We start from the raw sequence: 12,095 nt of genomic DNA on the forward strand, positions 1-12,095 counted from the left end.
TCCACAATTAAGAAAGCCCTTAAAATATTGCAGAAAGCATTATACCCACAATCTGAAGCAATTCAGGAACAGATGAGAAAAACGTAATTGAAATATATCTGGAAAATGCAATTACAGCCACAGTCCAGAAATTGAGAAAACAGAGAACAGTGATAAATTTTCCCAGGAACAGGAGGCTTCATAAAATTGTTCTAAGAACACATTGTAAACTCATTCAGTTAAAAACAAACCCAGAACAATATGTAAAGCAGCATTCCCCAATCTTTGCTCCCAACAGAAAGGACTTGCTCCCCTAGAGGACTATGGGGATCAGGGTTTGAGATTTTAGTCACATCTATTGCACATCTCAAGATACCTTATATACCTTAAAGCATCAACATCCAGTGCCTTTAGCAACATCCAGAAGTTCCCTCCTCTATATCGACTTACACAATGGCCTTCTTCTCCCTTCCACTCTGCATTATAATACTTCTAAGGCAAACTGATGGAAGCACATGAATGCATTAAAATAAAAACTGCTCACACAACCTGCTTGTAAATATTGCCAAGATTACTACATATTTAATTGACTGTGGAAGGTCATAAATCTAAACTCCACCTAGTCAAAGTCTCAACTTAAATATGACTGAGAGGCTGTAGCAAGTTCCTTCACAGTGGTGTAAACATTTCCTTGCCACTTATCACATTCTTGATGGCAGTTGTTGCTACCACAGATAGCACAACCAGTTTTAAAAGATGATGGCTTTTTCACTTAGGGTTAGACTGATTTTGTTAAGTTTTCCACGTTATAAATGAAATCCTCATTTGAAAATTGTTGTTTGTTTCTATTCTTTCAGTTTATTAATGTCTGACAATAAAATTAGTTTTATGATCATGTGGAAAACCAGCACTGTAGCTACATAAAGACATATTATTCAGTGCAGTTGAGTTTTCTGTAAGTTCAGATAGCCTTCAGATTTTTAAGATAAAGGAAATACTAAATGAACACATGAGCTAGACTAAATTCCATCTGCAACTTCAGAGCAAGGATTTCATTACATAAAGGCATAGAGATAGTTTATCTAGTTGGAGATTATGTGTAATGCTTATTACATAATATAATCTACAGAGCTATTTCTTGAGAGAAAACAACAATACTGTAGATTTGTATAATGTACGTACATATAATTTAAAAGGTTATAACTGGGAAGTTTATTCTGTTTAATATGAGAGTTTTTGCCTCATGGTAGTTACGTAGCTATGAGTATAGTCGTGCAAATAATGACAGATTAATTTTAAGCTGAGTCAGATATGAAAAAATGGAAAAGCTAAGAGTATGGAAATGGATACTACAGTCAATATCTCCTAGATATATAAGTGCAATGACTAGCTTAGCAAGCTTTGCCTTCAGACCTACGTGACACTGCTTGTAGCACCATATATCTCTAACTTTTCCAATTCAATTTTAGCATCTTTTCTTGTTTGAAAAAAATGTTTCATAATTATTATCATACTTGCTATATTATACTTTATATATTTTCTCAGATACTCATCTCCATTTTGTAGTGGTTGTATATTGGTTCTTAACTGATAAGCCTGAGTCAGTAAATTAACCAATGTGTTCTTTATTTGTATGATTACACCCCATTGCTGTTAACCAATGCTAAACTGAGACCTCATTGCCTCATTTCGTTTCAGCTCTCTAACACACAGCTCCAGGTAAGATGGTATAGAACATGTTTTGAACATGTTGAGTGTTTCGCTGACAACTAGTTTTCCGTGTCAAGGAATGAAATATTCAGTAGAACTGGCACTCATAATTCGGACATTTGCTGTTCGGAATTTTGAGACCCCAAATTTAAACATTTGAAATAAATAGCAATTTTTTTCATATGCAAAGTGTTTGGAAGCTATTTGCCAAGAGACGATCTGTACTGAGCATCAATAAATTGGGACCAACAAATGGTACAGGTTGTGTTTGATTTAAAGAGCATTTCTTTAATAAATTAAAAGCAACATTATATTGCTCCAATAAATGTGATTGATTGATTGATTGATTGATTGATTGATTGATTGATTGATTGATTGACTGATTACAACAACATTCAAATTGTAGCAGGAAGAAATGAAAGGGCAACACATAGGTATGAAATAGGTGTAGAAATTGGTGATGGGTGAATTAATCCAGACCGGCTTCTGCAACATTCTGACCACAACAAAAACACAGTGGGAGGCTTGTTGTACCACAAAGATTCACAAATGAGTAATTGAAATAAGACAAGCACAGAGTAAGGAAGGAAAGACAAGATTGCCTTCCGAGTGTAAAACGCTTACCTGTAAATGTCTTTATGGATACCATTTACTAAAAGGGGCATTTTGGGGGGGAGCGTGTTGCTGTATCTACCTATGCTCCTGGTTGAACGAGTAGAAATCATGCACATTGAAAGCAAGACAAGAAAAAAGCGGAAAATAGAGAAAATATCTCAGAGAAAATGCTGGGAAATGAGAAAGAAAGCTTTGTCTTCTTTCAGCTCATGGAGAGGGTAGGCTTTAATCCAATTTTATATTGATTAATGTGTTTTGTGTTTTTTTTTATAAGGCAGTAGTGAAAATCTAAAAGAATTCTGGAAAAGAAATTCAAAGTATGCTGCAGCACCTAGGCACAAATGCAAAATCCTTTGATTTCATGCAGATGCAGAAAACATTCAACTCATTCCTTATACACCAAAAAACTTCTGTTAAGATGAAGTTGTTAAGGTATGATGGCAACCATTAAAACACAGCTGAATGGTGTGTGTACCTGTTGGTATGTAGGCACTCTGCACTCCCGCCTCGAATTGATCTGTTCATCTCCAGGACCTCGCTGTCAGTGCCATGACGATGAGTGAACGAATGAAAAACGACCCAGGAGAACACAAAAAAAACCCCAGGATGGCAATGCAGATGAGCAAAGTGGATTTATGAATGATAGAAAGCAGGAAAAATATTTTTCATATTACAGTTATGTCTAAGACAAACACAGTCAGACGTATTAGTAGAATTAGTTTGGTGGAAGCAAATAACAAACAAAACAAAAAAACAATTAAGCAAATTAAGAGGCAACCTTCACAAAACAAATCGAACGTTTTACAATTTTAGGGTTTTGTAGCGTAAAATGTTGTGAGCAGTTACTGATAAATTACTGTTTTACACATTTCTTCACTCTATAGTTTCAAGACATCCCAATATTAGTTTACCTGTCCTCTGAATACTCGTAGTCTGAGTCGCCGGAGCGCTGGTGCTCCAGGGAGGACTCGTGGTAGTGTGTTGGGGAATGTGAGTGGTTGCGGTTTTGATGAATCTCATCCAAACTCCTGAAGAAAATTAATACATTTACATTAAAATATAGTATATCTCTATATACTTGTATATCTCTATATACTTGTACTGTATATCTCTATATACTGTATGTAATCCACTACATATTTATTTAATACACTATGGATTCTGACTGAAAGATATTGATTACTACAAATAAGAAACAAAGAAAAAATCTAATTTTCTTGATTATCAGTATCTTAACAGGGATACTAAGAACAAGTCCTGATCTATCTGATACAGCGACTTGCAAAGTGTCACTCAGACTTTTCCACATTAAGCTATATTAAGCCCCTTTGTAAAAAAAAATAAATAAAGGGATAAACAAAATTTAAGTCTTCCCAAAGATTTTTTACCACTCTTCCACAAGGGTCAAATTTGTGAAGCATGTAGTTTCGCTGACAACAATTTCTCTAAACTGAACAGTTGATCTGCCATGGGACTCTGATAGTTTCTCTACTAATGCTCTCCTTTGCCTGCCTTGTCAGTTAGATGGATAAAAACCCACATGTTTGTTAATTTGCAGTACTTGCTCCTTTTTCAGTTGTTTGAATGAACAGTACTCCATGAGATCCTTAATAGTTGGACTATTGTTCGATACCCTAACTCTCCTTTAAGCCTCCCCACATCTTTCTACCCGAACTGTCTGCTGTGTTTCTTAGTCTACATGATGCTCTTTGTTCACTAATGTTCTCTTGGAAACCTCACAGAAAAGCTAGGTTTATTCTAAGAATAAATTACTCACAAATGGTGTCTTTTTACTAGATTATCTCTGAATGTAACTGGTCACACGTGGGGCTTTATTTTGCATACAGTAGAAGAAGAGGTGCTGAATACATATGCATTGAACCTTTTTAAGAATTGCATTTGCAAAATTTAATTAAAAACCACACACCATCTTTCCACTTTGATGGTATTCACTGCTCTGCTTTGTGTTGGTTTATTACATTTAATTTTTATAAAATACATTGAATTTTGTTGTAATATGACAAAATGTAAAGAAAAGTTCAAAGGGTATACATACAGTATTTTACAAGACGCTGTAGCTAAGCATTTTTAACTTTAACTGAGGAACCATGTCACAAGAATACTAATAGACGCATCTCAATCACCTTTCAAGAACTTAGAACCTCTGAATTACCACAGATTCTGTGACATATAATAACACAATATGGGAGAAATGTCATCTGAACATTTTGTATGTTTTATGTGGTCTTTAAATTAGATCTATTCTTGAAAGAAGTTGCTGATACAGTTCAACGCAATGCATTGTAAAAAATAAAAATAAAAAAATAGAGGGAAAAAACCCACATAGTTCACTTGAATTTATCAAAAGTAGGAAGTTATGACTACATGCAGAAATAAAAGGCAACGTGAGACACTGTTGTGGGAAGCTGACCTTTGCATGGGCACGTGTGGGGGCCGAGACCGAGCCCTGCAGGAGTCCTCTCTGTGAGGAGACACGGAGCGGGAGCGGTGCTGGATGGGGCGCTGCTGATCTGGGACAGCCAACGTGCTGCTCCGATCTCTCTCACGGGAGTTTCGCTCTCCACCTTCGCACAAACACAGGATGTGGACACGCATGACCAAAAAAACATCCTTCGGGGATTTATATGGATGCAAACATAAATTCACAATCAAGAAAAAACGTGAACCCACTCAGATCAAACCTTTTCATTTCATTTATAAATGATGCATCAGTTAAAAGAGGTATTCAATTCACTACTGCTACAACAACTACTGCTACTACTACAGATGCAAATCTTTTGCTGGATGTAGAACATCACATCAAGATGTTTTACAAGCAAATCAAGTGCCTGACTGTTTCTGCAGTGCCTCTTTCAGGCTAGAGATTTAAAAATGTATGTAGCACCAGATGAATTACTAATCAAACATTTAAAGTTGTAACTTATTTACAGATAAAGCTATGTTTTTGGCCAAGCGATCAAATAAAGTTAAAAAGCCATAGTTCTAGATTCAAATAACCTGTTGTAGCTTCATTTAAACATGTATTTGTGAAGAAATGAACATAAGTGTTATTTAATTCTAGTTTATAATATATTACATAGTGAAAGGTGTTGAATCCACACAAACAGGAAACAGCAAACAGGTGCCTGTTTCTTCCTGCTTCCTTGTCCAGAAAAGACGTGTATTAATTTAGACAGAAATGTTTTGGTTCTAAACTGGGTAAAGTATTATGCATTTTTAGTGGATCTCTGTTAAGTCTTCTGGGGGTTTATGTATTTTGAGTAGGTCTTTTTGTCTTAATGAGTAAATATTTTCAGCCATTAAAAATACTTGTTCTTTCTAGCTTCCAGTTCCTTGATAATATCTTCCATTTGGAGTCAGTTCACCTGAAATTGCTTAGTTATTACCCTCCCCAATCATTATGCTACCTGGTTATCTTTCAGGTTTCTCTACTATTTTTCTGTTGATGTTAGCTTTTTCTCAGGTTTTGTGTGTTTTTGATACACCAAACACACAAAACCTGTGTTTTGTGTATCAAAACACTGGTTTTTCCTGTGTACTATACACGGGAAAACCAGTAACTTTATTTCTTCTAAATAAATTTACTGACTCTCCGAGTCTGCTTTTTTTCTGGGGCCTGGAGTCTCTGGTGATGGTTGTACAAAGAAGGATTTTTCATTAAATGAGAAACATTGCAGACAACCATGAGCATCGACTTCATGTGGAATTGGTTTTTGGTCTGCCATCCTTTTCATACTGGCAATGAGCATACTAGTGCTCCTTTAGTCACGAACAACACTCTTATGGCATCTAAAAAAGGCTAAATTAACTTTGAACATATACGACTCAGTAATCAGGTGCACATTAGACTGGTGAGAACTAAAGCTACTGCAGAAACAGACAAACAACAAAGACATTTACTGCTGGTCAAAAAAGTAAAACATAAAAAGTAAAATATATCAATATAAAAAAGAGGTAATCCTCATATGCATGTTGTCTCCTGTGAAGTGAGCCACAAGTTTGTAGGACTAAAAACATGCAGGGGATTGAGAGTAAGTGAAATGGCAGAGAACAAAAGAGCTCTGCAGTCTAACATGCACTCAGTGCTTAAGTAAGTCTACAGTCCAGCAGAGGAGGAGAAACGGCTCACTGCAACTTCTAGAAAGGTTAGTACAAACTAAAGGGCACAGGATTACTGTGGACTGTGCTGCAGGACATGATGAATAGTAAAAAATCACAACAGAATTGTGTATTTTAATATGATGGTGCAAATTAGATCTTTAAATTATTTATATGAGGAGAGGAAGGATGCAAGAAGAAGCTTCTCACCAAGTGCTGGACAATTACAAGCTACTACAAGAAAAAACTCAGTAGTCATGCCCCCCACCCACCTTTAGTCCCACCTATCAAACCATCATCAAACTCTGTATCAATGATGCGATGAGACCCTGCATACACACATAAACAGGGTAAGACGGGGCAAAGCTGAGACGTCCTGACACAAAGGAGAAAGCTCAGAAGAGGGAGAGGTTAACTGGTGCAGACTCAAACACATCGCAGGTCCAATGAAATGTGGAAGACTGCATCCTGAAGGACATACTCTGTAGTTTCTTGCTTGGACTGTCTCCATGGACGTGTCGGCGCGGAAGGTATGGAGATGGCTGAGGCAGAGGTATGGAGGACACGTCATGAGTCTGGAGTTTGTACCAGTGGGGGGTGTCGTCCAATAAGGCCGTCTCAAGCTCTATTAGGATCTGACAGGACAGAGACGGAGGACAGATGATGAGAATATTGGAGAATAAGAACTGAGAATCAAAAACCGAGTGTTTTATGTGTCATCGGTATGGTGGAAAGACTCAAATCTTGACAAATCTGGGTTTTTTTACTTGTTGGGGTAACAAGCTTATGAGCACTGATTACTGACTCAACCAAATTTCTCACAGAAATTGATATACAAGGATGAAGGATGAAAAGAGTTAATACAGAAAACTTGCTAATATTTGTAAAGGATGTAATGACTTTTCATCTTTTAAGTTAAAAATAAAATAAATATTTAAATGACTTTAGCATGGACTTTTCAATTTGTTCAAACACACAACCATTGCTAGAGAGGAAAAAAAACATAAAACATTTTTAGCTGTAAATTTTGTCCTTTGGCAGAATTTACATTAAAAAAATGTCAGCACAGCATGATTTGTACTTTTTCATTCATTATAAATACAGCAACATCTTAGCAATGTTATGTTCTGTGATCAGTATGGAGACATTGTGAGGCATTGCCAACCTCGCCCAGAAATTCGCTCTCTTCCTCCTGCACTCTGGGCTGATCCCAGACAGTGATTTCCAGCATGCGCTCCCTGAAGTCCCGCCGGTGAACATGGGAATATATGAAAGTCTGGTTCCACTTGGGCTCAGAGCTCTTCTTCACCGTTTTAGTCCGTCGTTTACTCTTGTCACTGGAACCCAGAAGAAAAACAAGCAAAATGAGTTCAAGCGGATAATATAACCTTTAAAATGTAAAATGTAAATGTTATACTTATATAATACAAGCGCTGGGGGATGGTATTGTTAGCCCAATACATGCAAGGCAGGGTGGTAAAGAGAGCGAAAATACAATAAACCTCCTTACCTCCGATCCGGCAGGAAATACATTTTGACATATGGGTTTCGAGGTCGGCCGTCTGGTCGAGGTGGCAGGTCTATGGCTTGAAGGACGTTGACAATCAACTGGTGACCCACTTTGTCGTACCACAGCTTTACCTAAAAGATGTTGAAATGTAGTTACCCTCCACTAGAGTCAAACCTCAGACCAAACACTTCCTTCTTTACTTACAGAAAGCTGTCCAGGCAGCACCAGTGGAAGGTCTCGAAGGGTGCCAGGACTGGTAGGGGACATCACCGATATAGAGGGACGATCCATCTTCTGTGACTCAAACGAACTGGAGCCAGCTGAGAGACAGAAAAGAAAGGTTCTGGTGAAATATTGTAAAAGTAAGACTACAGAGTGAACAGCAGAAAGAACGAGAATATTTTGCAGATAGTTTCAGAAGGTCCCTGCCTTTTGACTCATGATATCCAACAATACATGATTCATACTTTTTACACTGAGTTTACTATAGTTTTGAGTTTTCAATCATGTTAACTTACCTGGGCTGTAAATCATGTTTATAAGAAGCGAACCATGAAAAAGAAAGGACTTCATTCTGAAAAGTATACTGAGCAATTCAAAACCATTTATAAAGATGGAATGTGCAAAGCTCAAACACATTGCTGATGTCAGACACATTTTTTAACCAGGAGCAGCAGGATTTGATAGAAACCCCTAATTCTTACAACAATAACAGATACATTTCATGAAAATGCGCACCTTTTTTCCATCAAAAATAAAGTCATCTGAGTAGATTGAAGTTTGTAGCTGTGCAAGAAATTTAAACTGAAATTCTTCAAAAATCTTTCTCCACTCTACAAGTTAACCACACTGTTTTTGTTTTTTTCCCCAAAATCTGTTTATTGTCTTTTACATTTCAAAAGAGACACACAGACAAATAATTCACAAGTGCACAAAACACCTAACAAAACCAAAAGAAAACACATTAACAACTTAAACATTCAAGGTGACAAACATTAGTTGATTGCAGTGAGACAGAGTACTTTAAGTTTATTATCTCAGGGGTGTAAGTTGAGACTTAGTCCAAGAGATTTAATCACAGTCCACAAGCTAGGTACGAGGTGATGGCATCGTCCTTCCTGGTTCTAGGCATCCTGACATCAGTGTTTCAGTTTCATACATTTTTTGAGCAAGTGAATACATTTGGAATTAACATGACGATAACAGACTTACAGCCACTATAAGAATATAAACATAAGCAAAATTAGCTAGAGTACATTCAGTCAATCATCATTATGAGTATTTATATTTTCCAAGAATAGCAAAAACGTTTCCCATATCTTTTTGAACACACAATATTTACCCTTAATCATAAAGGTGAGTTTCTCCAAGGCAAGAGAGCTTGATAATGTAGACATCAAAGTCTTTAATTGGGGTCTGGTTACAGATTTCCAGGATCTGGCTATACTATATTTAGCCTGCACCAAACAATAAATTATGGATTTTTGATCAACCTTGCTTATTTGAGTTTGAGTGGGAAAAATTCCTAAGACACACAACCGAGGACAGGGATTGAGTTTAGTACCGACGATAAGTGAAATTTTATTCAAAACCTCCTTCCAAAAATTCTGAATCTCAGGACATTCCCAAAGGCAGTGAATCAGTTTAGTTTAGGAATTTCATGATGATCACGCGTGGCGGGCCGCCAGGAGCTCTCTGGCCCTGCAGCCTGTGGGCCCGCTCGATAATGGGGGGGGATGGAAACGCGTCCCGCCCCAGGACCTCCATCAGTCAGGTCTGCAGAAAAGCCGCGATGTCCCCTTGCTCTGTCTTCTCGGGTAAACCCACGAGCCTCAGGTTGGATCTCCGGCTTCTGTTTTCAAGCTCGTCCACCTTCAAAGCGAGATCCTGGATTTTCTTTTGTATGGACGCTTCTTTGCCTGTTAACGAGGCGACGCCGTCCTCCAGGTTCTGCAGAGGTAAGCCTCTCGAGGAATACTCCAATTGTGTCTTTAATTTCTTGATTCGAAGTTATAACCTCCCGTAGTTGCGTGGTAAAGTGAGTTTTCAAAGCTTGACTTGCTTCCAGGAGGTTAGCTTCAGAAGTCTGGGAGCTAGCGTTAGCCTCCTCCATGTGCTCGGTTTCCACTTCGCTTCTAGCGTCTCCTTCGGATCCCTCTTTGCTGATTGTTTTCGCTTTTAATTTGTGTTTACTCGGCATCTTGGCAGGTTGAATTGAATCCCAGAGAGTTTGCTCGTACGAAAAATATCTTAGCAGTGGTCTAGATATCTAAATGCAGGGTATATTGGTCGGAGCTCAGAGCCCAGCAGCTGCTCTGTAAGGCGCCATAACCGGAAGTGTATTAACCACACTGCTAGACGCCCCGCCCAGATTTTTTTGTTTTTCAAAGCCTTTGTAAAACTTAAATGAGATTTTTAGGAAAAACCTAGAATGTACTAAATATATTTGACATTGAAATGAAGAACGTATTTGTCCACAGAAATTAAAACTGTGTTTCTAAGTCGCCTTCTTCATATAATGCACTGCTCTCCATTCATGGCCTGCAACAACAAACGGCTAAAAACACTTACTGGATTCTAGTGGAGGGTGTGGGGACCCTGGGATTCTTGGGATGTCTCTGTAAAAGGTAACAGGTTGGAACACATTCAAATTCAGACATAACTATGTTGTTCATAGTTTTTATGATCATATTGAAGTGTTTCTTTTTTGCAAAATGATGTGGAACAAACAGCTCAATTGTGAAGAATATAAAGGCCATCCATAAAAATAGACTTAGGTAATACAGTGGGTAGGAGAGGAAAGAAAGAAACATCTGGAAAAGAGGATTTTTCTGATGGATCATCAGGATTTTAGGGAGGACACACTGTAAAAGGGCTCCACCCATTAAATCTACTTACTGATATGCTCTATAGACTTTTCTCAAAAGGTTTTTGGACATAATTCGACTGATGGAGCTTTTATACAAGAGGAAAGATATCAAACGCATCTGTTAGAATAAAATCTGTGCCGTTACTCCTCTACTTTAAATGGAATAGTTACATACTGATAACACCAGTCTTACCCTATTGGCCTTGAGACTACAATTTCCACTTGAGGTTCAGCCTTGGACTCAAGAATGATGTTGTACACTTCTTTCTTGGTTGCTCCTGGCAATGACTTCCCATTCCACTGTAAGACCTCGTCACCTGGAAATCAGATTACCAGCAGATGATGCAATCCAAGTTTAGTTTTGATTTGTGTATCAGGTACAAAGCTGTTATATGATGAAAGTGTGACATCAGCGGCAGACTGGCTTTAGAGACCATCAGGGTTATCCATGTTGGGCTGGTGGTTTAGCAGCTGGTGGTTTAGCAGCTGGTGGTTTAGCTCGTGGAGACACAGTCACTCTCTCCCCACGCAGCACGTTGTTATTTTGCAGCACCACTATGCCTCAAACTATTCCATGTCAAATGTCTTCTCTACATCTCCTCCACTCGGGCAGATCTCCTTAGTGTGCGGCCAGGGAGACTTGTAAACATATGAACAAGCATTACGATGAGGCTAGACGATGAGAGCGGAGATCAGAAAACTCATCCCATTTAAGCTGGAATATGTAACTTTTATAAAAAAAAACAAAAAACGTTTTCTACATATTTGTTAAAACTGTCACTATGTTGTGACAGTATAGTATGAGGCAGGTATTCTGTGAAAAAAATGAGCACCTCTCCCTTCTCCCAGTGCTGACTACAGAAATACACATCTCCATCAGAAACAACCAGTCAGGAGGAGGGTCTCTGTTTCATAGAATACTGTCATGACATGATGACAGTTTTACCAAATATGTAAAAAAAAACTTCTGCTTTTTTAAAAAAAATAAAAGTTACATACCAACTTGGAAGAAATGTTAAATTTATTTTAATTTATTTCTGCTAAAATCATTAAATCATATTCAAAGTATTCTCATACTGTTGTTAAAATTCTAGACCTCTATGCTGTGTGTTAAAGTTAAAGCATATAATTCAATTAAATTTAAAAATACTTTATTGATCGCAAAGGGAAATCAAACGTGGTTGCAATGCTCACTAATTCAGGATTATTTCTCAGGCCCCCCAGACCCTCACTGCTTGTGAAGACAGTGCATCTTATTGAATAAAAATAGCTTTGAAATATGAAAAGTTGAAT

At 37.7% G+C, this 12,095-nt stretch overlaps 1 protein-coding gene across 12 annotated transcripts in view; it reads right to left on the minus strand.

Annotated features, from left to right (window-relative positions):
* The window catches only part of rims1b (regulating synaptic membrane exocytosis 1b), a 70,354-nt gene that overhangs the window by 18,903 nt on the left and 39,356 nt on the right, over positions 1-12,095 (minus strand). For 6 of the 12 annotated variants that reach the window (XM_032562662.1, XM_032562664.1, XM_032562665.1 and 3 more), the window contains 10 exons: positions 10,996-11,119; positions 10,505-10,551; positions 8,138-8,253; positions 7,934-8,064; positions 7,589-7,760; positions 6,905-7,058; positions 6,696-6,752; positions 4,736-4,889; positions 3,216-3,332; positions 2,780-2,842 (listed from right to left, as the gene is read on the minus strand). In XM_032562662.1, coding sequence (XP_032418553.1) covers positions 2,780-2,842; positions 3,216-3,332; positions 4,736-4,889; positions 6,696-6,752; positions 6,905-7,058; positions 7,589-7,760; positions 7,934-8,064; positions 8,138-8,253; positions 10,505-10,551; positions 10,996-11,119 — 1,135 coding nt within the window. Of the gene's footprint in view, positions 1-2,313; positions 2,392-2,779; positions 2,843-3,215; positions 3,333-4,735; positions 4,890-6,695; positions 6,753-6,904; positions 7,059-7,588; positions 7,761-7,933; positions 8,065-8,137; positions 8,254-10,504; positions 10,552-10,995; positions 11,120-12,095 lie in introns of all 12 variants that reach the window. The other 6 variants (XM_032562674.1, XM_032562663.1, XM_032562668.1 and 3 more) reach the window with 2 other exon arrangements.

Source organism: Xiphophorus hellerii, chromosome 5, assembly GCF_003331165.1.
Source record: "Xiphophorus hellerii strain 12219 chromosome 5, Xiphophorus_hellerii-4.1, whole genome shotgun sequence".
NCBI lineage: Eukaryota > Metazoa > Chordata > Actinopteri > Cyprinodontiformes > Poeciliidae > Xiphophorus > Xiphophorus hellerii.